This window comes from Arvicanthis niloticus, chromosome 3 (genome assembly GCF_011762505.2).
Source record: "Arvicanthis niloticus isolate mArvNil1 chromosome 3, mArvNil1.pat.X, whole genome shotgun sequence".
NCBI lineage: Eukaryota > Metazoa > Chordata > Mammalia > Rodentia > Muridae > Arvicanthis > Arvicanthis niloticus.
This window is the reverse complement of record NC_047660.1, coordinates 83320690-83343166: the sequence shown is the minus strand read 5'-3', so window position 1 is coordinate 83343166 and position 22477 is coordinate 83320690. Positions and strand designations below refer to the sequence as shown.

Genomic DNA, 22477 nt, shown 5'->3' with positions numbered 1-22477 from the left:
ATAGATCTCTGGGAGCATGGTGGAAGACTCTCTCAACTTGGATCTCTTATGCCTTTAAAAACAGTTCCACATGGTTGAATGTTGTATAGCAACAGTTCCCCTGACATTGAAACACTCCAACCTGCAGGAAAGCTCATTAAGTCAAGAAGTAAACAACTCAAAATAGCTTTAGGAAGTTCCTGAAACTGGCCAGATTTACTAGGACCCTTCTTTTTTAAGAGTATATGTCTTAATTACTTTTAACACTGCTAGTTTGTATTAGTTTCTGTGAAGAGATACCATGATCAAAGCAACTCTTATAAAGGAAAGCATTTAATTGGGGGCTTGCTTACGGTTTTAGAGAGTTCATTATCACCACAGATGGAAATAGTCAGGCATGGCTCTGGAGCTGTACCTGAGAGCTTTACATCCTGATCCATAGGCAGGAGGCAGAGAGAGGGAGTGACACTGGGCCTGATGTGGGCTATTAAAACTCAAAGCCCACCCATATTGACACACTTCTTCCAACAAGGCCACACCTTTTAATCCTTCTAAAACAGTTCCACTCCCTGGTGACCAAACATTCAAATATATGAATTTAAACCACCATAGTATGTAAACAGTAAAAGCCACTTGGAGTCACTCGTAGACAAGACAAACCGCCTGGAAGAAGCAGACACCAGCTGAACTGCCTAAAAGAGAAAGAACACTTGCCACCCTGTTCAGTGCCTGCAGGCTGTGTGCCCTGTGCTCCAGATTTCTAGCTGCTGTGAGCTGCCACCAAAGCTGGGGTGAACTTTGGTGATACGGCTATCTCTGAGTCCTTTTTGCTCTTATAAAAATTGCCTCTCTCATATTCCTGTAAATAACCCAGTAAAACTCATTGGTTCACCAAGTTGGTCTTAGGTGGCAGCTTTTCTTTGGCTTGTCATGGCCTATCTATCTGTAGTGAGTAGATATTGTGTGTGTGTGTGTGTGTGTGTGTGTGTGGTGTCTCCTCACAAAAGTCTGTCACAACAGTTTCTGTGATAAAAAAAAAATACCTTGACAAAGCAACTTAAGGCAGAAAGGGTTTATTTTACCCAAATGCAAAGAGATGCAGCCCAGCGCCAGGGAAGACATGCTGGCAGGAACAGGAGGTGGTTGGTCACATTGCATCCCGAACCAGGAAGCAGTGAACAATGAGCTCGTGGACTCAGCTCATTTCCTTTTGTTCAGTTCAGGATCCCATCCCACAGAATGGTACATCCACATCTAATGTGGGTCTTCTCTCTCTAATCTAGATAATCCTTGACAAGTACCCAGAGAGACTTGTCTCTTCAGTGACCCTAGATCTCATCAAGTTCACAATAGATGCTGAACTCAAAGGCTACCCAGGTTGGGGAACACAGAGTTCTTCAACAATGCATCTGTCACCTTGCTGTGGGAGGAGAGATCAATTTACCTCCAAAGGCATTCTGGGAAAGCAGGACTGTCAACTGGCTAGGTCAGCCTGCTCATCTTCCCCTTTTGAGGATAACCCTAGGGATCTAACATAGACTTTATAATTCTAATTTTGCACGATTCTAGTTTTCTCCAAATTCTTGGCCATCCTTCTTAGGCGGCCATAAAATTCCTATTTCCAGTTTCCCCTGTCCCCATACTCGAAGTGTCAAGGGAAGAGACAGGTTCAGATGAAAGAGGCAGGGAAAGGCTCCACAGGTAGCTGTGAGCACTGAGGAGGCACCACTGAGAAGCAGGCTTCCTTCAACCCCAGCCTGCTGAAAATGGCCATGTGACTGGGACGTGCCCAGCTCTAAGAAAGAGGCCTGGTTTTGAGGGGTCTTCTCTCTACATCAGGTTTTTAAAGAACAGGTGGGTGTCTCTCGGCAGCAGTTCCTGTCACCCCACCATCTGTGCTGACTTGGTAACCCTGTCATTGTTGCTCTGTGTCTCTTGCCACTTCTAATCATTAGGCTAAGCCTTACTGCAGCTTACCGCACCTCTCAGTGTCCGCTCTCAGCCATCTCTCTCTGTAGCCAGAGCTCTGCACGTCTGACAGGCATGCCCAGAGCTGTCAGCTGAGAGCATGGCCCATCCATAAGGTAGCTGGCCCCAGCTCAGACAAACAAGGGTCTACTCTGTTTAGCACATAGAAGGTACTCATGTCATGGTGGGCATGGGGCATCTGCCCTGAAGAGGCTGGGAGGGCCCTGGTATGGCTTGGGAGGTCCCTGGCCTTGTGCAGAAAGTGCCAAGTGTGAACCCTGGCAGGGTCCTAGGGCACACAGTGGGCAAATTAAGGCTTGTCTTATCCAGGAAGGGACAGTCCAGCATAAGGTGACAGGATGGACTCCCAGAGTATCTGTTGGGACTGGGGAAATGGCTCAGTGATAAAGAGCCTATATTGTTCTTGCAGAGGACCTGAGTCTGTCTCCCAGTACTTATGTTAGAGAAGTCTGTCTCACACACACCTACACTCACATACACATATGCCCACCCTGACAAATGGACACATACACGTAATTAAAATAAAATATATCTTTAAAAAAAGAAATAAGCTATCATGCTATGAATGGCCATATGACAAGGACTTGATGTCTGAGAAACATCCAGAGTTGATTTTTTTTTTTAAATTAAAGGCACCTTTTATTTAATAAAGAGGTGGGAAGCCAGGGCCCTTGGGCTGGCAGAGGAAGGTGACACATGCAGCGAAAGACAGGCAGGCACACAGTCAGGGGAGAGACACTCATTGAAGCAGTTTGGAGTCAGACCCCAGAGACAGCTAGGCTACAGGACTCAGAGCTGGTTCAGTTCATGGGTCCCTGGCAGACACATCAGGTAACAGAACAAAGGACTCAGCCATGGAAGGTCTAGCTGGAGAGTGGCTGCCTTGTGAGGGATGGAGCTGGGATCCAGGCCCAGACTAGAGGCAATGTGGGTGGTAAGGACTAAAACATTGAGCCCTAGATGCAGAGATGCCAGCTCTTCTAAATGCAGCTCACACCATGCTCATCATCCACACCAGGGAGAGTGGGGGTCACTTGGTTCACACAGCTTCTGCCTTCCCAAGGGCCTCCAGACTTCAGAATATCAGGAGTGCAGCCCCAACACTGTTTATTGTACCCACTGGGCCTTCTTCATACAGACTCACTGGGTGGTTACTCCACCCACCCCCAGTTCCCGGAGCTGTTGCCTGCCTCCCCTGCTCTGGCCCCATGGTGCAGGTCGTTGACCCTGCTTGGAAAACACTGGGCTGGCATATATAAAGAAGGCAGGTCAGGCCTGTGTGCTCAGTAATGATGACTATGTGGTGGCCCTGCCTTGTCTTGGCTCTGCTGTCTGGCTTGGAGACCTCTGGCTTTCCGAGAAGTCCCTTCCGGCTGCTTGGGGTGAGTCGAACTTCCTATCTGATATCAGGACTTTGAGGGTCATACGGGCAGAAAACTCTGTCCGAGTCCTCTGAGTGAGGGGAAGAGGAGGCTAAGGACTGGACAGTGTCACTAGGACAGTGTTGGACTCTGGAGACCTGAGCTCCAGATAGGACTGATAAACCAGCTGCTATTTAACACAGCTGAGTTCTTCAGACTCCCAGGCTTCGGTTAGTCCACCTGTCCAAATGGATGATGAATTGTGAACTTCTCACTGAGGTCTACAAAGGCCTGTCTTAGGTGCAAAGTGGGTGCAGAGGCCTCTACAAAATGCTAGGCTGAGCCTGCTGAATGGGTGGGTGTTCTGGAAAGATGACTAAAGGGACCGGGGGCAAGGTGAGCTGAAAGAGAGGCCAGGTAAGTGGGGGCATACGGAGCAAGAGACAGCTTAGGATCTCCTGGCCTCCTCCACCGGTGACCTGATGACACATCCTTTTCTCCAACTATTCAATGTTCCTCTCTGACACACCGCCTGGAGGTCCCCGTGCCTCTGAGCCCTGGCCCTAGCCCAGAGCCTGCACCCAGGCCTTTGCTGATCTTGAGCTTGTTCTGACCTCTTTGTTTATCTTTGTATTTACAGAAACGGAGCCTCCCAGAAGGGGTAAGAACTTCCGGGAGGATACAGACTGGGCGGGGAGGGGGCAGAATGGAACGTTTGTCCGCTTGCTGAAGGTACAGATTATAATAGCAGCAGCCACAGAGCTGGAAATCAGCTCATTGCCCCATCCTGGCAGAGCCCCATGTGACCCAAAGACCCTTGGGAAAGAGCATCATAACTACAGTCCTCCAGCTTTGTGAGGGGCAGCGGGGGGAGGGGGCGGGGGGCAACCTTCCTTTCACATGCACTGATCAAATACTTGCTGGCACTTGGCTTTGGGAGGACTGGGAGCAGATGGTGTAGTACCCTGTTACAAAGTATCTAGATTCTTTGTTTGTTTGTTTGAGACAGGGTTTCTCTGTGTAGTCCTGGCTATCCTGGAACTCACTCTGTAGACTAGGCTGGCCTGGCCTGCCTCTGCCTCCCAAGTGCCGGGATTAAAGGCGTGCACCACCACTGCCCGGCTCTAGATTCTTCCTTAACCCAGCATGCCCTATTCTATCACCCCTATTGGAAGGAGGGTGTCTGGGGACTCGGCACAGGAAGGAGGTGTCTGTTTGAATAAAAGTACCAGCCAACATCAAAGGACAAAGGAGGTAGAAGAGTGTGGTGGGAGAAGAGTGTGTAGGAAGAGCCATGATGGAGAAAGACTTCCAGGCATATCTGAAGCTCAGCATATGGAGAGACAAGATTCTCCGAGGAAGCCGGGCGGTGGTGGCGCACGCCTTTAATCCCAGCACTTGGGAGGCAGAGGCAGGCGGATTTCTGAGTTCGAGGCCAGCCTGGTCTACAGAGTGAGTTCCAGGACAGCCAGGGCTATACAGAGAAACCCTGTCTCGAAAAACCAAAAAAAAAAAAAAAAAAAAGATTCTCCGAGGAAAACCTAAGGCCGGGCGGAAGAAGAGCCTGAGGAAGGCTTTCCGTAGAAGAGGGCCTGGGTCAGAGATGAGATTTTACAAGATCTCCATGGCTGCAGCTGTGTGCTGATTGCAGCATTAAGAAGGCAGAGCATGTGCACCGTGGCAGCCAACTGAATGTAGGACAAAGGACACTGTCCAGACTCCCAGTGTGGATGACTGGGAGGACTAAGACACCCCAGGACTTGAGAGCCCATGAGGGGGAAGTTAGAAAGGATGCAGCCAGGCTGATGCGTTGGTTTCCCAGAATGCAGTTTAGCTAATTACCACCCAGTGAGCCTGACCCACCTCTCCCACAGGTGGTGGATGGCATTGAGGTTTACAGCACCAAGATCAGCTGCAAGGTGACCTCCCGCTTTGCTCACAATGTTGTCACCACAAGGGCTGTCAACCGCGCAGACACGGCCAAGGAGGTTTCCTTTGATGTGGAGCTGCCCAAGACAGCCTTCATCACCAACTTCACCTTGTGGGTGCCACCAGAGCTGCTCACTTTAAGTTACTTGGAGGGGGGAGGTTCTGGCCCAGTTTGACAGCCCCTTCCCTTAAATCTGTAGGACCATTGATGGTGTCACCTACCCTGGGAATGTCAAGGAGAAGGAAGTTGCCCAGAAACAATATGAAAAGGCTGTGTCCCAGGGCAAGACAGCTGGTTTGGTCAAGTGAGTGTGGATCTTGGGCTTTGAGAGAAGAAAGCAACTATGGTTATTGTCATGGCAAACTATGAGGTTTGGAATAGACAGGGAGGTCTCTAACCTAGGATCTGATACTTGAACCCAATGAAGGATGGGTTCCTGAAGTCTTTGTGCTAATTACTGTCTTGCATCCCTGCCCTCTAGGGCCTCTGGGAGGAAACTGGAGAAGTTCACAGTATCTGTCAATGTGGCTGCAGGCAGCAAAGTCACCTTTGAGCTAACCTATGAAGAGCTGCTCAAGAGAAACAAGGGCAAGTACGAGATGTTCCTTAAGGTCCAGCCCAAACAACTGGTCAGGCACTTTGAGGTAAGCAGCCCTTCCTGCATGCCCTGCTCAGAACCACAGAAAGCCTGGGGAAAGGCCATAGGGTCGCGGTGGGAGAAGGAGGGCAGATTTCAGAGCTGAGCCAAGGACGTATCTCCAAGTCCCTGTGCTTGGCTGAGGAGGTTTGGAAGCAGCGCAATGGCTTTAGCTACAACTGGGAGCCAAGGGGATGATGCTTTAGCGCCAGGGCCCCTGAGGATTGTACCACAAAACCCTTCCAAAACACTTGCAACTGGTCCATTTTATCTACATCAAGGTTAAAAGGAAAAGGAGATAGAAATACTGTGGTTGTGGAACTTGGGATCAATGGCAGACAGATGATGTAAATGTTTTGTGTGGCCACACCCTTTGAACTTTCCTAGTAGGCATCACTGTCATCCGTGAGGCTCCCTGTATCACCACAGACCCATGTCATTCCCCTTGACTATGTCCCAGACCTCTGCACTGTCCCAGTATGACATCTCCTTCATTTGGCCATTTCAGATTGATGCACACATCTTCGAGCCGCAGGGCATCAGCATGCTGGATGCTGAAGCCTCCTTCATCACCAATGACCTCCTGGGAAGCGCCCTCACCAAGTCCTTCTCAGGGAAAAAGGTGACTGACATAGATACCTCTGGGGCTTGGGGTACAGGGGGGAGGCCTTGACTTTGATGATCTAAGCATGGTGGGGGTTGTCTGTTTGTGATGTTACCTTTCTCCCCAGTCAACTGGGTCATCAGGGCAGATGCTGGAGGCAGGGAATGCTAATGCCAACCTGCTAGAAGAGTTGGAGTTTCAACTCTACCAGGACAACAGGGAGACAGGAAGCCATTTATAAATCCCAGTTCCATTCTACCTTGGCAAATACATGAACAGAGAAGGGGTTGCATATCTGAGGCTAGCTTTGCTGACTCCACACTAAAGGATGGAAGAATAAAGAGAATTGGTTTAATTCTGATTTTTGGTGCTTCGCGGTTGACACTAGTCACAGCCCCATGCTATTCCAGGGCAGGAGCCCAGTGCCAATGGGAAGTGGATGAGGAAAGATAAAGATCAAATCTCAGCTGTCTAGGCTCTTCAGAGAGATGTTCAAAGAGCCTACATCCAAGAGAGCTGCTAGTGTCTGGATGCTCCAAGTCTCCTTCACTCTAACACCCCCTTCCCCACTTGCATCCTTCCGCGCCCCTTTGGGTACCAACTCCAGTGCGTAAATCACTCAGCACAAGGTTTTCTCATATGGGACAAAGCACCCATGCCCAAGTAACTTCTGGAGCTGAACTAAGGAGTTGGGATGAGGCAGCCAGAAGGGAGGGGAAAGACTAAATGGAAATGATAGCCCTCCCCACCGCAGACAGGTTCTGATCCCCCAGGGAGGGAGGCATTCAGAAAGATGGGGCATGGGAGCAGCTTTATCCAGGAGGAACTGCCAGTTCTTCCTGTATGCCAGTGGGCCGCCTTCACTAAGCTCAAAGTTCTTCCCTCTTCCCCCCGCCCCCAGGGGCATGTGTCTTTCAAGCCCAGCTTAGACCAGCAGCGCTCATGCCCAACCTGTACAGACTCCCTCCTCAACGGGGACTTCACCATCGTCTATGACGTGAACCGAGAGTCTCCAGGAAATGTGCAGGTAGAGGTCGATGGGTCCACCAGGCTTGCTTGCTAATCCATCACCATGGTGGGGAGAGGCCCGATATCCTAGGGGCTGCAGTGTCAGCTCTTTCTCCCATCTTTAGCACCAGATACCCTGCACAGCACCTCCTGAGGAGTGGAAATGGGACACTTTTCCCCCAGTGACAAACTTTTGACTTCCATTTGCAAGAGGAGACATTGTTAAACGGGCGTTGGCCTCCATCTCTCTCCCACCTTTGCAGATAGTCAATGGCTACTTTGTACACTTCTTTGCGCCCCAAGGCCTTCCAGTGGTGCCTAAGAACATAGTCTTTGTGATTGATGTCAGCGGCTCCATGTCTGGTCGGAAAATCCAGCAGGTTTGTCTTCATCCAACCCCCTCCTATCAGTGGGGTGTAGAAAGGTGAGGAGGAAGAGAGTTTTTAAAAAATTTATTATTACTATTTTTTTAATGTATGAGTACTCTATCTGCTTATACACTCGTATGCCAGAAGAGGGCATCAGATCACATTATAGATGGTTGTGAGCCACCATGTGGTTGCTGGGAATTGAACTCAAGACCTCTGGAAAAACATCCAGTGCCCTTAACTGCTGAACCATCTCTCCAGCCCCAAGATTTTTTTTTTTTTAAAGAGGGATGATTTTAGTATTTCTGGTGGAAAAGGAGGGATCAGACAGAGTAAGAATACTCAAAGCTTTTACCCACTTTCACAGGGAGTTGGGGCCTTGGGCAATGCTAACTTACAAGGATAAGGTAGGAGCTCCTCTGTCAGCCTAGGCTGGGAAGCAACCTGGCTCATTTCTCTTGTGTGTCTTTATGGTCTGTTTGTCTCCTTCTTCCCGCAGACCAGGGAAGCCCTTCTCAAAATCATGGATGACATGAAAGAAGACGACTATCTGAATTTCATTCTCTTCAGCACTGGTGTGACCACCTGGAAAGATCACCTAGTTCAAGCCACCCCTGCAAACCTCGAGGAGGCCAGGGCATTTGTGAAGAACATCCGTGATCAAAGCAGTGAGCTGGGGGTGGGGCAGATGTGTATATGACCAGTGAGCTGGGCGTGGGGGCAGATGTGTATGTGACCAGTGAGCTGGGTGTGGGGCAGATGTGTATGTGACCAGTTCCCTTTTCTTGCACCAGCAGTCCTTCTCTGTTGTGACTCTCCCTTGGGGTAGACCTCAGACTTGAAGACCAGACACCAGGGTGCTTCCTCTGAAGCCTAGGGAAACCTGTTCTCAGCGCTTCTAATCCATCATCCTGGTGCCCACACGTCTCAGCATGATAAGGCCTTAGGGAACCCTGTTTCCTATGGAAACCAGACATGACATCTATATCATTTCCTTTCCACTCCCGGTGACTCCATCTGACTGCTTGCCAAATTGTTATAGCCATCACATGTTTGGAACCTCTTAGCACCCCTTTGATGCCAGTGTGAAAGTCTATGCTGTTCATCCACATTTGTCAATGTTTTCTGGGTACTTCTATGTACAGGATGGCACAGTCCTCGGTACAAGAGCAGGGTCTACTGCCCCAGTCTCCTTCAACAGCCTTGTACTCTGGCACCCCAAGGACACTTCCCACCCCAATGGTTCTGTCTCTCTGTTGGTGTACAGTGACCAACATCAACGATGGGCTGCTGAGGGGCATTGAAATGCTGAACAAGGCCCGAGAGGACCACCTTGTCCCGGAGAGGAGCACCTCCATCGTCATCATGTTGACAGATGGGGATGCCAATTCTGGTGAGGGAGAGGGAGGCTTGAGCCCAAAGTGAGTGCCTGCCTGCTTGCCTGCCTGCCTGCCTGTGTAACTGGCTCACTACAAGACTTTGGATGTCTTTTCTTGGGGTTCCCTAGAATCTTGAGAGCCCCTTAAAGGCAGGTACATGCCCATCCTTGTCAAGGCTCCCCATGAGCTCTGCATGTAAAGAGTCAGATCTTCACAGCAGAGCTCATGGGGACGACCCCCAGCATGAATGGCACTTTCTACAGGCGAGAGCAGACCTGAAAAGATCCAGGAAAATGTCCGGAATGCCATCGGGGGCAAGTTCCCTTTGTATAACCTGGGTTTTGGCCACAATATGAATTATAATTTCCTGGAGAATCTGGCCCTGGAGAACCACGGGTTTGCCCGGCGCATTTATGAAGATTCTGATGCCAACTTGCAACTGCAGGTACATTTACCTCACTGTTAGCGCTGTTTCTCGCAGCTATCTCCACCACGTGACAACTACAGGTATCAGATGGAACCTCCTCTCTGTTAAAGTGTACCTCAGGCTGCATCTTGTTCTAATCTACATAAAAAACACAGCTGCCTCCTACGCAGGAATGGCAGATCAAACACAGGGCATTCAGTTAACGTCTCATGAGCAGTAAGTGATTTTTATGTAAGCATGCCCAAACATTTCCCAAGACAATGGCTTACTAAGTCTGTCATAAGGAAGTATATGACTGCTGACAAGGTGGCTTAAATAACAGAAACACCGTCTCATGATCTTAGAGGCTACAAGTATAAGATCAGGTGACAGGGGGTCGGTTCCTTTCTGAGGGAAAAGTCTGTACTGGCCTTAATTTTTGATTTGCTGAAATTCTCTTCTTGTGCCTTCCCATACATTTCTTCGTTGTGTGTCTATATCCAGTTTCCTCTTTTTATAAGGACACAAGGCATACTGGATTAGAGCCCAACCTCTGACATCATTGCATTATCTGTGTAGAGACTTTACCTCCAAATAAGGTTGCACTCTGAGGATTAGGCTGTTGGGAGTGCAGTACAAATCTGACTCATGACAGACACAGATCTTTATACAATAAAACAATATTTAAAAATATTTGCTAGCCAAATGTAACTGTGTGCCTCACTCTTCAGTCTGAATCTAGGACCTCCCTCTGATGGTGGACCGCAGCCCCACTTGTAGGGGACCCCAGGGCTTTCCTCCCCCCTGACCATATCCCTTTCTCTGGCTAACATTTCTTTATCCAAAGTTCTGCACCCAGAATTCTGTTCTTTCCTCTTATTCCCTCTAGTTTTTAAGATAGTGAGGACAGCCAGGCAGTAGTGGCACATGCTTTTAATCCTTGCATTCAGGAAGCAGAAGATTTCTGTGAGTTCAAGGCTAGCCTAGTCTACAGAGAGAGTTCTAGGACAGCCAGGGCTACACAGAAAAGCCCTGTCTTGAAAAACCAAATAATAATAATAATAATAATAATAATAATAATAATAATAATAATAATAACAATAATAAAAGAAGCTCAACATTTATGTGCCGGAGAGTGGCTTAGTGGTTAAGATCACTCACTGCTCTTCCTGAGGTCCTGAGTTCAATTTCCAGCAACCATCTGTAATGGGATTGGACGTCTTCTGCTGTGTCTGAAGACAACTGCAGTGTACTCACACAGACAGTGCCCTCTTAGACTCCAGGGCACAGCCAGGACCATTTAGAAATGAAGACCAAGGGAAAGGATCAATTCAGTCCATGAGGACCAAATGTCACCTTGTAGCATTTGTGAGACCGACCTATTTCAGCCTTCTCCATGTCTCCCCTGGGGTGGGGGCGTCTGAGGTGACTGGATCTCTGATCTGACTTACAGGGCTTCTATGAGGAGGTAGCTAACCCACTGCTGACTAATGTGGAGGTGGAATACCCCGAGAATGCCATCCTGGACCTCACCAGAAACAGTTACCCCCACTTCTATGATGGCTCTGAGATTGTTATAGCAGGGCGCCTGGTGGACAGGAACATGGACAACTTCAGAGCAGATGTGAAGGGCCATGGGGTGAGTGGGAATGGACGCCTGGAGCATGCTGGGAATGAAGGGTCAGCAGCAACGAACCCAAGGCTTCGGGGAGTGGCATCCTCTGAACCTGGCCACCACAACTCTATGATCTGGCTCTCAAGTTCCTCACTTGCTCTACCTCCGCACCCAGGCCTTGAATGACCTGACCTTCACAGAGGAAGTAGACATGAAGGAAATGGACGCAGCCCTGAAGGAACAAGGCTACATTTTTGGGGACTACATTGAGCGGCTCTGGGCCTACCTCACTATTGAGCAGCTACTGGAGAAACGGTGAGTTGGCCTACCCTCACTTTGAGGAATACCTAGCTGTTTAGCACTGATCACAGCTCTGAACACCCCCCCCCACACACACACAGTGGGCTCCACTGAGCAGGACCAAGGATGTGAGCAGTAGAGGGAGGGGGGATGGTCCCTAGCTGTCCCTGGAGATTCTGGTCTGGTTGGGGAGTTAGTGGGAAAGGAAGCAGTATGGTGTGTTCTGGGATGACTCTGAGCTGTTCCTCACAGCAAGAATGCCCATGGGGATGAGAAGGAGAACATCACAGCGGAGGCCCTTGAGCTGTCCCTCAAGTACCACTTTGTAACTCCACTGACCTCCATGGTGGTGACCAAGCCTGAGGACAATGAGGACCAGACATCCATTGCTGACAAGCCTGGGGAAGGTGAGCACAGGGAGAGAAGGCCAGAATCTAGAATCCTCCCTCTAAGACCGTGGACCCTAGAATCCCAGCAGAGGAATTGGCTAGTCTGGGGATACCAGACCTTTTGAAGAGGGGCATGTTTGGAAGTATCTGCAGGGGTATGGAAAGAGAGACATGTTGATCAGGTTGATGGGGTGGGGGCCAGTAGGAGTCTCTAAATCTCTTAAGGGATGGAAGCCAAGAGAGCATACCACCTAGAACCAGTTAGACAAGAGGTGCTCCTAACCCCAAATTTAGACCTGGGACAAACTACCAGGGACCCCGGGATGTGTGAGAAAAAGAGGCCCTGAGAGTTGGAATCTGAGACCAAACATCTTCAAGACCCCAGATTGTACTTACTAGGGGAGTCCCAAATATGTATAGCAACTTCATGGGAGCCTGGTACTGAGGGGAATGGGGGATGATGATCTCTTTTAACCACAGTTCCTGTTTTCTAGGAGTTTTTGCCTCTAGGGGTTACCCTATGGGGACAAAGCTAGCTCTAAGCCAGGCCACAGAGCCCTCTCATTGGTTGCAATGGCCTTAGTCAGTAGCCTATGTCTAATATGGCTTTTCTTCTTCCTCCCTCCCTGTGTCTGCGTGTTAGAAGGTAAGCTTCATGTGATGGAGGGAGGGAGAGAGTAGGGGAGGAAAAGGGGAGGAGAAAGGGAGGGAGAAAGAAAGGGAAGGAGTGAGAAAGGGAGGGAGAGAGGGACTGAATAGAGCTTTCAGACTCACGAGACGTCTCAGGGTTCTCATTCAATAGGTTGAAGATGGTGTCTCTATCTTAAGATGGGCAAATGAATGACAGTGTCCTATTAATCTGAAAAATAAGTAATTTTGATATCTAGCACTTTTATGTGACCCCTAGCAGCCCACATGTGACTCTTTTCTAATTATCATTATGTGAGTGCGCAAAGCCCAGAGAGGACTCAGCCAGTAGCTGATCTGGGACATAGGCCTAGGCACTTGGGCCCAGTGCCCATGCTGAAGGTGTCTGGGAACCAAGGCACCTCACATTTCTCTCACTGTGAAATTAGAACATTGTACCTCTCCAGCCCGTTAACATCGGGCAAGACTCAGCCCTTGCCAAGCTATCCACTCGAGTCTCTAAGGAGCACAAGTCTCAGGAGCTACGGACCAATAAGGAACAACAGACCTGTGGGTCTCAGCCTATCCCACCTAGGGGCTGAAGAGTTCACAGAGCGCTGTAAACATTGCTCACGAGGGGGAGGCTGATGATTTGATAGATTTACATTTCAGCCACATCTAAATATTCATCTAGCATTTAAGTGACACTCGTACTACCAACAGCCCTGAAAAGGGTTCCTGGGCAAGTCTGCCAATGTTGGGGCCCCAATGGGGACCAGTAGCCTCAGGCTGACTGAAAGTACAAGACTGGGAGCTGGGGGAAGCCCTTGGCTGTTGCTCATGACTGTCCTCTGACGTTTTACTAGCCATCTCTGAGACCAGGTCCATGGCCTACTTGAGTGAGTACATGTGACTGCACCTAGAGCTTTTCCTGCCCTGGACCCTGTAGTGTTTCCTGAATCAACCTCTGTCACAGGCCGATTGACCAGGTGTTCTGGGGAGGTTGCATGCTGGTGGAGAGGGAAGAGGGAACAAAATCAGTGGGGGGTCAAATTGGGAGAGGTATAAGCCAAATTCCAGATCTCCCCAGGACAGCTGGCTTCGTTCAATCTGGTTTCCCTTTGCTCCGTAGCCAGTCACCAGTCCAGTCAGACCCCCTACTATTATGGTGAGTTGCTTGGCTCCCCTGCCCCGGTCAAGGTTCAGGGTTATGGGTGTCTTGCTCCTGCCTACAGGCACAGGAGGCCAGGGAAGTCCTGTGATACAGGGTGCAAGCCCATTCTCTGATGTGCCCTCAGTGGATGGGGACCCCCACTTCATCATCCAAGTCCCAGGAAAGAATGACACCATTTGCTTCAACATTGATGAGAAGCCTGGCACGGTGCTGCGCCTTATTCAGGACCCAGTCACAGGTGGGGCTACAAGCTGGGGTTCTTTCTGTCAGAATCTGAGTGCCCAGGTGAGTCCATGGACCAGGTCTTCCTGACTCTAGTAATTACCCATCTTTATACGCAGAACACTCTGAACAAGGGAGGAGGGGCCAGCCAAATAGCAAGAACCACTAAGTGCCTAGTGCTATTAGAGACAGACCCATGCTATTAGAGAGAGCCTGACATTGAGGGTGGAACTGGCTCCTGTATTGGGAGCAGTTTTTTTTTTCTCTCACAACACTCCCTGACCCAGGACAGAGAGAAGGTCTACAGTGTACCCCAGACCTGAAGCTTCTAGCATGGGATTTGGCTCTGACCCTCTGGTGTTTCCTTGCGACTCTGCCTCTGCTCTCCCTCAGCTTGCCTTGCTAAAGAGGAAGACATCCCTACAAGCCATGATGGATTCAAAAGACCTCACTAGTCTCTCTGTTGACCCACCCCTCTGGCAGGTATCACCGTGACTGGACAGATCATTGGAGATAAGGGAAGTAATACTTCTTCCAGGACGGGGAAAACTTATTTTGGCAAATTGGGCATTACCAATGCCTGGATGGACTTCCGGGTTGAGGTGACCACGGAGAAGATTATCCTAGGGAATGGGGATGCACTGAGCACATTCAGCTGGCTGGACACAGTCACAGTCACACAGACTGGGTAAGTTCTCTGGACCTCCAAGGCTGAGGAGGGAGGGAAATGCAGGATTGTCACAGGAGTCACAGGAGAAACTGATAGCTTGAATGCCGTTCCCAAAGGATGCTAACCATAGGACAGGGCACCACTCCTGGAGACCCCTGTCATAGTCAAAGTTTGTAGCTGGACAGTGTGCAGGACTCACTTTGAAGAAAGCCATGACTGTGTGAAAGCCTTAGACGGAAGCCATGTGCAGAGTCACACACGTAATCCAGGGCTTGGGAGGCCTAAGTGCAAAGAACCGCTTGAAGCCACAAGTTTAAGACCAGCCTTGGCAACATATCAAGGCCCCATCTCTAAAATTACTATTATCATCATCATCATCATCATCATCATCATCATCATCATCATCATCTATCTCCCCCATCTCTGCCACTTACAACATGTCATGAGTAAGTTAGAGGACAACTTTGTGAACTCAGCTCTCTCTACTTCTGCCTGAGTCATGTGGGTTCTGGGGGCTGAACTCAGGCCATCCAGCGTGTACAGCAAGCTCCTTTATGCAATAAGCCATTTCATCAGCCCTTGAAAGAACCCATTCCTAAGCAGACAGGAGTGTTGACTGTGATTGCAAACATCTTTAATCCCTGCAACCGGGAGATAGAACCAGGATGATACCAAAAGTTCTAGGTTGGCATGGGTTATGTGACAAGTTCCAGCCTAGTGAATGAACTCACAGAGAGCTTGGCAACATGTACAAAACCTGCATAGGTTCAAGCCAGATGAGGTGCCAGCATCGAGAAGGGGAAGTAGACTCAAAGTCCTACCCTCACCAAGAAACTACTTAAAACTGATACCCAATGGCAAAGGAAGAATCTGTTTTCTCCAGGGGAATATCACTGGGTACAACAACCACCCTCCAGGGCAGCCCATGCCCAGGAGTATTTAGCCAATGTAAAACAGACTCCATGTTTTGCTTTGCTTTGCTTTTGTGGATCTTTTGTTTTGAAGCCTCTTGTTTTGGTTTGTTTGGTTGTTTGTTTTGTTGGTCTTTTGCTTGTTTGTGTTTGTTTTGATTTTTGTTTTTGACTATCTATCTATCTATCTATCTATCTATCTATCTATCTATCTATCTATGTGTGTGTCTGAGGAAGAATGATCAGAGAATATATAGCTGGGCGGGGAAGATCTGGAAGGAAATGGGGAAGGGAAACATGATAAAAGTAAATTGTATAAAATGTTTTACTTAAAATTTTTTTAATTAAAATTAATTAAAAAATAATCAGGAAAGAAGGGAGGGAGAGAAGGTAGGAGAAAGGATGGATTTGCAGTGTAATTTGCTGAACCTGCTAGTTCCAAAGTTTCATAACTCTTCCTGTTTTGGAATCCCAGGGATCCCACTATTCCCATTGAGGCTCAAAGAGGTCCAACCTGCCCAGGGTCACACAGAGCCTGAGATGGTCCCAGGCCTCTGGGTTTCTAGGCTCTTTCTTGCCCCAAGAAGAACCAAGGTCATCTGTTGAGGGCACAGATGACATATTTGTGGCAGCCTTATCCCAACATTGAGGTAGTGTCTGGCAACTGTGTGCCTTCAGGTGACATGCACTTGGTGGCCTTGCTGAAAAGCCCTTGACTCAGACGGCTAATGCCGTGGCCGTGAGGCCTCACTACTTAGGCCTCCTCTTTTCTCCTAGGCTGTCTGTAATAATCAACAGGAAAAAGAATATGGTGGTGTCCTTTGGAGATGGGATTAGTTTTGTGATCGTCCTACACCAGGTTTGGAAGAAACATCCTGTTCACCAGGACTTTCTAGGGTTCTACGTGGTGGACAGTCACCGGATGTCAGCACAGACGCATGGGCTGCTGGGTATGAAATGCTAAGACTGTAGGCTGCTTAGTTCCGCCAAATCACCGGGAATAGATGTGCAAAGCTGCCAGCTACCTAGCCACCCATACCTGGTCACGACATGCCTGTCAGTTCTGAAAGGCCAGTGGCATGGGTCCCATGGTGACAGACAGAGGTCACTGTTAATGTTTTCATCCCCAGGCCAGTTCTTCCAACCCTTTGACTTTGAAGTGTTTGACATCCGTCCAGGCTCTGACCCCATGAAGCCAGATGCCACAATGGTGGTGAAGAGTCACCAGTTGACTGTCACAAGGTGAGTTGGCATCTCTGATACCCTCACCCCACCTAGTACCAAGACAGGAAGAAAGAACTCTGTGTCCATGGCACCCAGTTTGGCAGGCTCTTGTTTTCTCTGGGGTACCCTTATTTCTTCATGAGGTCTTGGCCCTCTCAGACTCCTCCTAATCAAGGATTAGCTCAAACCTGGCTCCCCAGAAAGGACAATCACATGACTTCATTCTTGACAAAACAACTCTAGAAGAGCTATCTCAGCCCTTCGAGGTGGAGGAAGGAAGATCAGGAGTTCAGGTCCTTGGCTATACAGCAAGTTCAAGTCAGCCTAGGCTACAGGAGACCCTGCTTTAAACATTAAGATATCAAACAAAGAATAAAATCCCACTTTAGGGGTTAGGTGGAGGGATGTAGCAAGGTGGCAATTAGCTGGGACATGGGGGGCCCTGGATTTAATCCTAGCACTACAAAACCACTAAAAAGAATCTCCTTCAACCTTCAGTCCATGAAGTCTGCAGCCAAGTTGTTCACCCTGTGCCTTACAACATCTCTTTTCTCCCAGGGGATCCCAGAAAGATTACAGGAAGGATGCCAGTGTTGGCACCAAGGTCATCTGTTGGTTTGTCCATAACAATGGGGAAGGGCTAATTGATGGTGTCCATACCGACTATATTGTTCCCAGCTTGTTCTGAGCACACATCCCAGCTGCTGCTGAAGTAGAAGGCCTGGGTTGCCTGGAACAAGGACACAGAACAGGGTTTGTGGGAGGGGCCGGGACAATAAAGCCCATCATGTAAACTGAAACAGTGTTAGTTTCTGAGAGCCTTCACGAGCCACTACTCAAGACATGGGATGGCTGTTAGGAAGGCAGCTTCCTGGGGGTCTCAGCTGAGGCAAGCATGGGACAGAGTTGGTTGGGATGACACCTCCGGGAATCCACAGTTGATGATGAACAAAGAGTCTCTGAGACACCAGGAAGGGTGGAGTGGGGTGAGTCTAAAATCCAGAGATGTCTTACATCAGGGCCATGGCTCAAGAGTTCCATCTCTCATCATGGTAACAAGAAGCAGCATAATGGAGGAAGGGAGGAAGATTGGAGAAGATATAGTTCATCATGGTGAGGCATGCATGTAGCTGAGCCTTGGTCAGGGGTGCTAGGAGCTTGCCAGGTGGCTTTCTCATATCTCAAGATCAGAAGCAGAAACTGGAGCAGGAAGCAGGTCTAGTCTAACTCATGAAGGCCTGCCCCCTACTGACCACTTCCTCCAGCTAGGCCCCACCCCTTAAAGGTTCTATGACTGCCCCAAACACAGTTTGCTACAATCTGGTAGACTGAGTGTTCAAACACATGAGCCAGTGGAGGACATTCCATATTTACACAGCAACAAGACAGGGCATTCATTTTGGCTCATGACATCAGAAGTCAACCTATGGCTGCCTGGCTCTGACACTGTGGTCGTGTGGTGGCACAATACATCCTGGTGGGGGCATGTGCCAGCAGAAGTCTGTTTAACTTATGGTAGCCAAAAAGGAAAAAGAGAGCCGGGCATAGTGACACATGCCTGTAAGCTCAGCAATTGGGAGTCGGAAGCAAGAGAATTGAGGTCAGCCTAGGTTATATAGAGAGTTGATGATCAGCCTGGGCACATACAAGACTCTATCTTAAAAACAAAACAAAACAAAACAAAACAAACAAACAACATCAACAACAACAAAAAGAAAGTTAAAACTGAAGGCAGACAGGAGGAGGAAGAGGGGGAGAAAGACAGAGAGATGCAAATGGTGCCTCATTCCTGTGATCCCAGCAATTGGGAGGTAGAGGAATGATGATCAGGAGTTCAAGGCCAGCCTGGGATACAGGAGAGTGAAGAAGGGGAGGAGGAGAGGAGAGGAGAGAGAGAGAGAGAGAGAGAGAGAGAGAGAGAGAGAGAGACAGAGAGAGAGACAGAGAGAGAGACAGAGAGACAGAGAGACAGAGAGACAGAGACAGAGACAGAGACAGAGACAGAGAGACAGAGAATATGAATCCAGAGTTCCCTTTAATGGCATGGCCCTTAGTGACCCAAGTTCTTTCCACTACACACAACCTTCTGAGATTCCATTATCTCCTAATAGCACTGCAGGCTGGTGACCAAGCTTTAAGCACATAGGTTTTTGGTGACACTCCAAATGTAAAACATAGCACCACTTATCTATTCAACTACCCACCTGGCCATCCACCCACTCACTCATCTCCATGTACCCAGCCACCACCCTGGGAGTCAGCAGCCAGGTGAGATACCCACAGCCAGTATCTGAGGGAGAGTATAACACAGTTCTTATCTTCACAACTGCCACAGTTTGCCTTCAGGGCAGCCAGGACAGGGATCCTCCTGTGACCTCATGGTGGCCACTATCTCTCTTCCAATGAACCTGGGTGTCTTAGGGAGACAGTGGGGTGTCTAGAGAGGGACTTGAAGAAATCTCCAGCCTTGGGCTTCTATGGAACTTTGCATAGAGCAAAGCTGACTCTTGCTTGACCTGAATCTGTGCACTAGGACACCACCCTTCATCTCTCTGTGCACTAGGACACCGCCCTTCATCTCTCTGTGCACTAGGACATCACCCTTCATCTCTCTGTGCACTAGGACACTGCCCTTCATCTCTCTGTGCACAAGAACTAGATCACCCTTCATCTCTCTTGAGACAGAAGCCTCCTGTCCACTCGACTTTCTGTCCATACTCCAGGTGTTTCTCTGCACCATTCAGCTTTCAGGCACACAAGCTGCTTCTAACTGTCATGTGATCATCCTGCCTGGACCCTTTGCTCCTTCTGCTGGCTCCTGCTGAGGACCCAAGTGATGCTGGGCAGAAGATCCTGGAGAAGAAAACAATGGGTGGCTCGCTAGATGACTAACAGATAGTTCAATAAAGCTAGAGTTAGGGTTCTAACCTGGGACCATCTTCAATGCAGAGTACATGTGCATGTGTATGTGCATGTGTGTGTGTGTGGGGGGTGGCATGTGGCTGTGGGTCACAAGAATTGTCATACCTCCCACTACAGAAGGCCTACAGACACTCCCCACTGCAGGCATCAGAGCTGGCTTTCCAGTGCTCAAACTAGCCAAAGGCCTGGAGGAGAGGGAAGGTGACTCCTGGTCGATCTCATTCTAGAGAGAGTAGTAGCATGAGACTTGGCTCCCAAACTGAAGGCCTTCCCCTGATTCCAGGGGGAATGTGGGAAGAAGGCTAGAGAATTAACCCAGCCCCAAATCTGCCTCTTCCTCAACACACAAGCAGGGAGGCACTTTCACTCAGGAAAACACTAGGCTGGCTGTATCTTCTCCCTCCTCTCACAGTACCCCAGCTCCCCTGTTTTTTCTGAGAGGCAGATGTCAGAACATGGGCCTTGCTCCAGGTGAAGGGTGTGCTGCCGGGACTGGCCTTTTCTCTCCTAGCCTACAGCATCTTTCTTTCTCTTTCTCAGAATTCAGTTCAGTGTCATGTCTCTAGGCCCAGGCTCCCCCTGTCTCTTGCTCATGAGTGTCCTTGGCCTACTTACTCAGAGTGACCTTCTCTTTGTCCTTCAGAGTCACCCTCAGGAAGTCTTTCTTGACATCCTCAAGATGGGCAAGTCAGCATCCGTCAACATTAATTTCATCACCTTGACAGAATCAGAATCACTTGTGAACTGAGTCTAGGGCAGGGCTTGTTTAGTAGTTGGTCAGCCTGTGAGGGATTTTATTAGTTGGGTTAATCACGGTGGGAAGACACACCCTGGATGTAGGCAGCATCATTTCTTAGGCTGGGCCCTGGGCTGAGAAGGACAGCGGGAACCAGCTGAGCATTGGTATGAGTGCATTCATTTACTGGTCTTTGCTCTATAGTGTGGGTGTGATGTGGAAATGATCCATGCAAGACAATCTGGCTAATTAAGCCAAATAAAAGTATATAAATAATTTCATTAGCCAATGTTTAAAACAGACTCATGTCTCTTGGTATTGAAGGCCAGAGGTACAGCATTTTAAAAGACAAAACCCACAATTACATCAGTGTTTAGGGGAGGTTGAAGCAACATCTGTCATTTTGCAGAGTTTAGCAGTATTTTTCAGATACCACATGACAATTACTTCTGATTTATGCTTCCTCTTAGTTATTTTAGTTTTATGTTTTAGCTTGCTCAAACATCAGTTATTCTGGTTAATATGTCTGGACCACAGTTAGGGTCACAGACAGTCCTAAAAGATGGGCCAAGGTAGATGTGGCTACTGAGGTACTGGCGTGTGTGTGTGTGTGTGTGTGTGTGTGTGTGTGTGTGTGTGTGTGTCTGTGTGTCTGTTTGTCTGTCTGTCTAAGGAATGTCTAGGCAGACACAAAATGAAGTTAGGAAAAGATGGCATCATCTTAGCCATTTCAATGTGACTAGCTGAGTCAAGTCCCTGCTCCCTTAACTCCCACAGTGATGGACTTTGTAACCTGAATCATCACAGACACCTGTATCTCTTAAGGTTCTTCTGTCAAAGTATTTTGTCACAGCATGGATCAGAACTAAGACAGTGCCCAGTGTAATCCAGCCCTTGGCCCAGGGCCCAGAGCACCCTCCAGTGGGCAGAAAAGTAAAGGTTAGTGGTTCAACTGTCCTACAGGTGCAGCCCACACTAACTTTTGGGCCAGGCCCAGCTGGTTGTGTCCTAAGAGGGTGAACTTGGGGCAGCCAGGCTCACCTGTCTCTAGTCCCACAGGAAGTCTCTCGTCCTGGGCTGTTTTCTTGTCTAATGGTGTTCTAGCATGAAGTCCCCTGTCAGGGTGGCTAGGTAGAGGAATCTCAGTGAAAGATAGGTGATCTCACACATTGGGTAAGGCTACCAGAAGTTCATCCACTGGCCTGATCCCTCATTCTTACAGAAAGACTCATTCATACAACACCCTCCACAACTCAAGACCTGGCACAGAATATTTTTCTGATGATCTGGTCTATTTTCCCTAATAGACAAGTGGGTTAGCTCACTTTGTGTTTTATCCTGACTACCAAGTTTAGAGCATAGTTCTGTGGCCAGCTGCCTTGTCAGTACCCTCTATTTTGGTGGCTGATTTTGTCCCCTGCGACTGCTTGGCTCTTTTATTCTAATGCTCGTGGTTTTATTCTCCTTACAGTATCTATTTGTAAGCCACAGATTGTGCCCCCTTTTTTTTTCCTCTAGAAGTAAGTTGCTCTAGGAGTCCAGTTGTCCCTTGGTATCCATAGAGGATTGGTTTCAAGACCCCTGAGGATACCAAAAATCCATAGATGTTCAACTCCCTTACATAAAACAGCGTTGCATTCATATACAACCTGCTCAGAGCCTCTTGTGCTGTTTACATTCTCTGCAGGGCACATATAGTACCTAATACCGTGTTACACAGAGGTAGGAAGGAATAGTGTCATGGAAACGCTGGACCCGCTCAGTACAGCTGCGACTTTAGGGAACAATTTCAATCCACAGTTGGTTGAGTGGATAGATGAAGAAACTCTGGATACAAGGGTGTTTTGTTTTGTTTTGTTTTGTTTTGTTTTGTTTTGTTTTGAGATGGAGTTTGTGTAGTCCTTACTGGCCTGGAACTTGCTATGTAGGCCAGGCTGGCCTTGAACTCACAGAGGTCTGCCTGCTTCTGCCTGCCAAGTGCTGGGATTACAGTTGTGTGTCACGAAGACCAGCATTATAATACAAA

General features: G+C 48.7%; 1 protein-coding gene across 2 annotated transcripts; it reads left to right on the top strand.

Annotated features, from left to right (window-relative positions):
* Nucleotides 1-3212: 3212 nt before the first annotated feature.
* Nucleotides 3213-17593, top strand: Itih3 (inter-alpha-trypsin inhibitor heavy chain 3). 2 transcript variants are annotated; one of them, XM_034497393.2, is made up of 22 exons: nt 3213-3350; nt 3970-3990; nt 5204-5370; nt 5459-5563; nt 5741-5903; nt 6405-6518; nt 7402-7527; nt 7772-7888; nt 8376-8544; nt 9144-9269; nt 9519-9700; nt 11115-11300; nt 11452-11591; nt 11829-11983; nt 12609-12611; nt 13459-13491; nt 13725-13760; nt 13891-14004; nt 14472-14676; nt 16347-16519; nt 16700-16811; nt 17352-17593. In XM_034497393.2, exons 1-22 carry the CDS (start codon nt 3258-3260, stop codon nt 17479-17481), a joined length of 2670 nt encoding a protein of 889 aa, XP_034353284.1. In that variant the 5' UTR covers nt 3213-3257; the 3' UTR covers nt 17482-17593. The 2 variants fall into 2 exon arrangements, with proteins under 2 accessions (XP_034353284.1, XP_076787464.1); XM_076931349.1 differs by lacking the exon at nt 12609-12611 and adding an exon at nt 13295-13354 and having other exon boundaries at nt 11829-12050; nt 13475-13491.
* The last annotated feature ends 4884 nt before the right edge of the window (nt 17594-22477 follow it).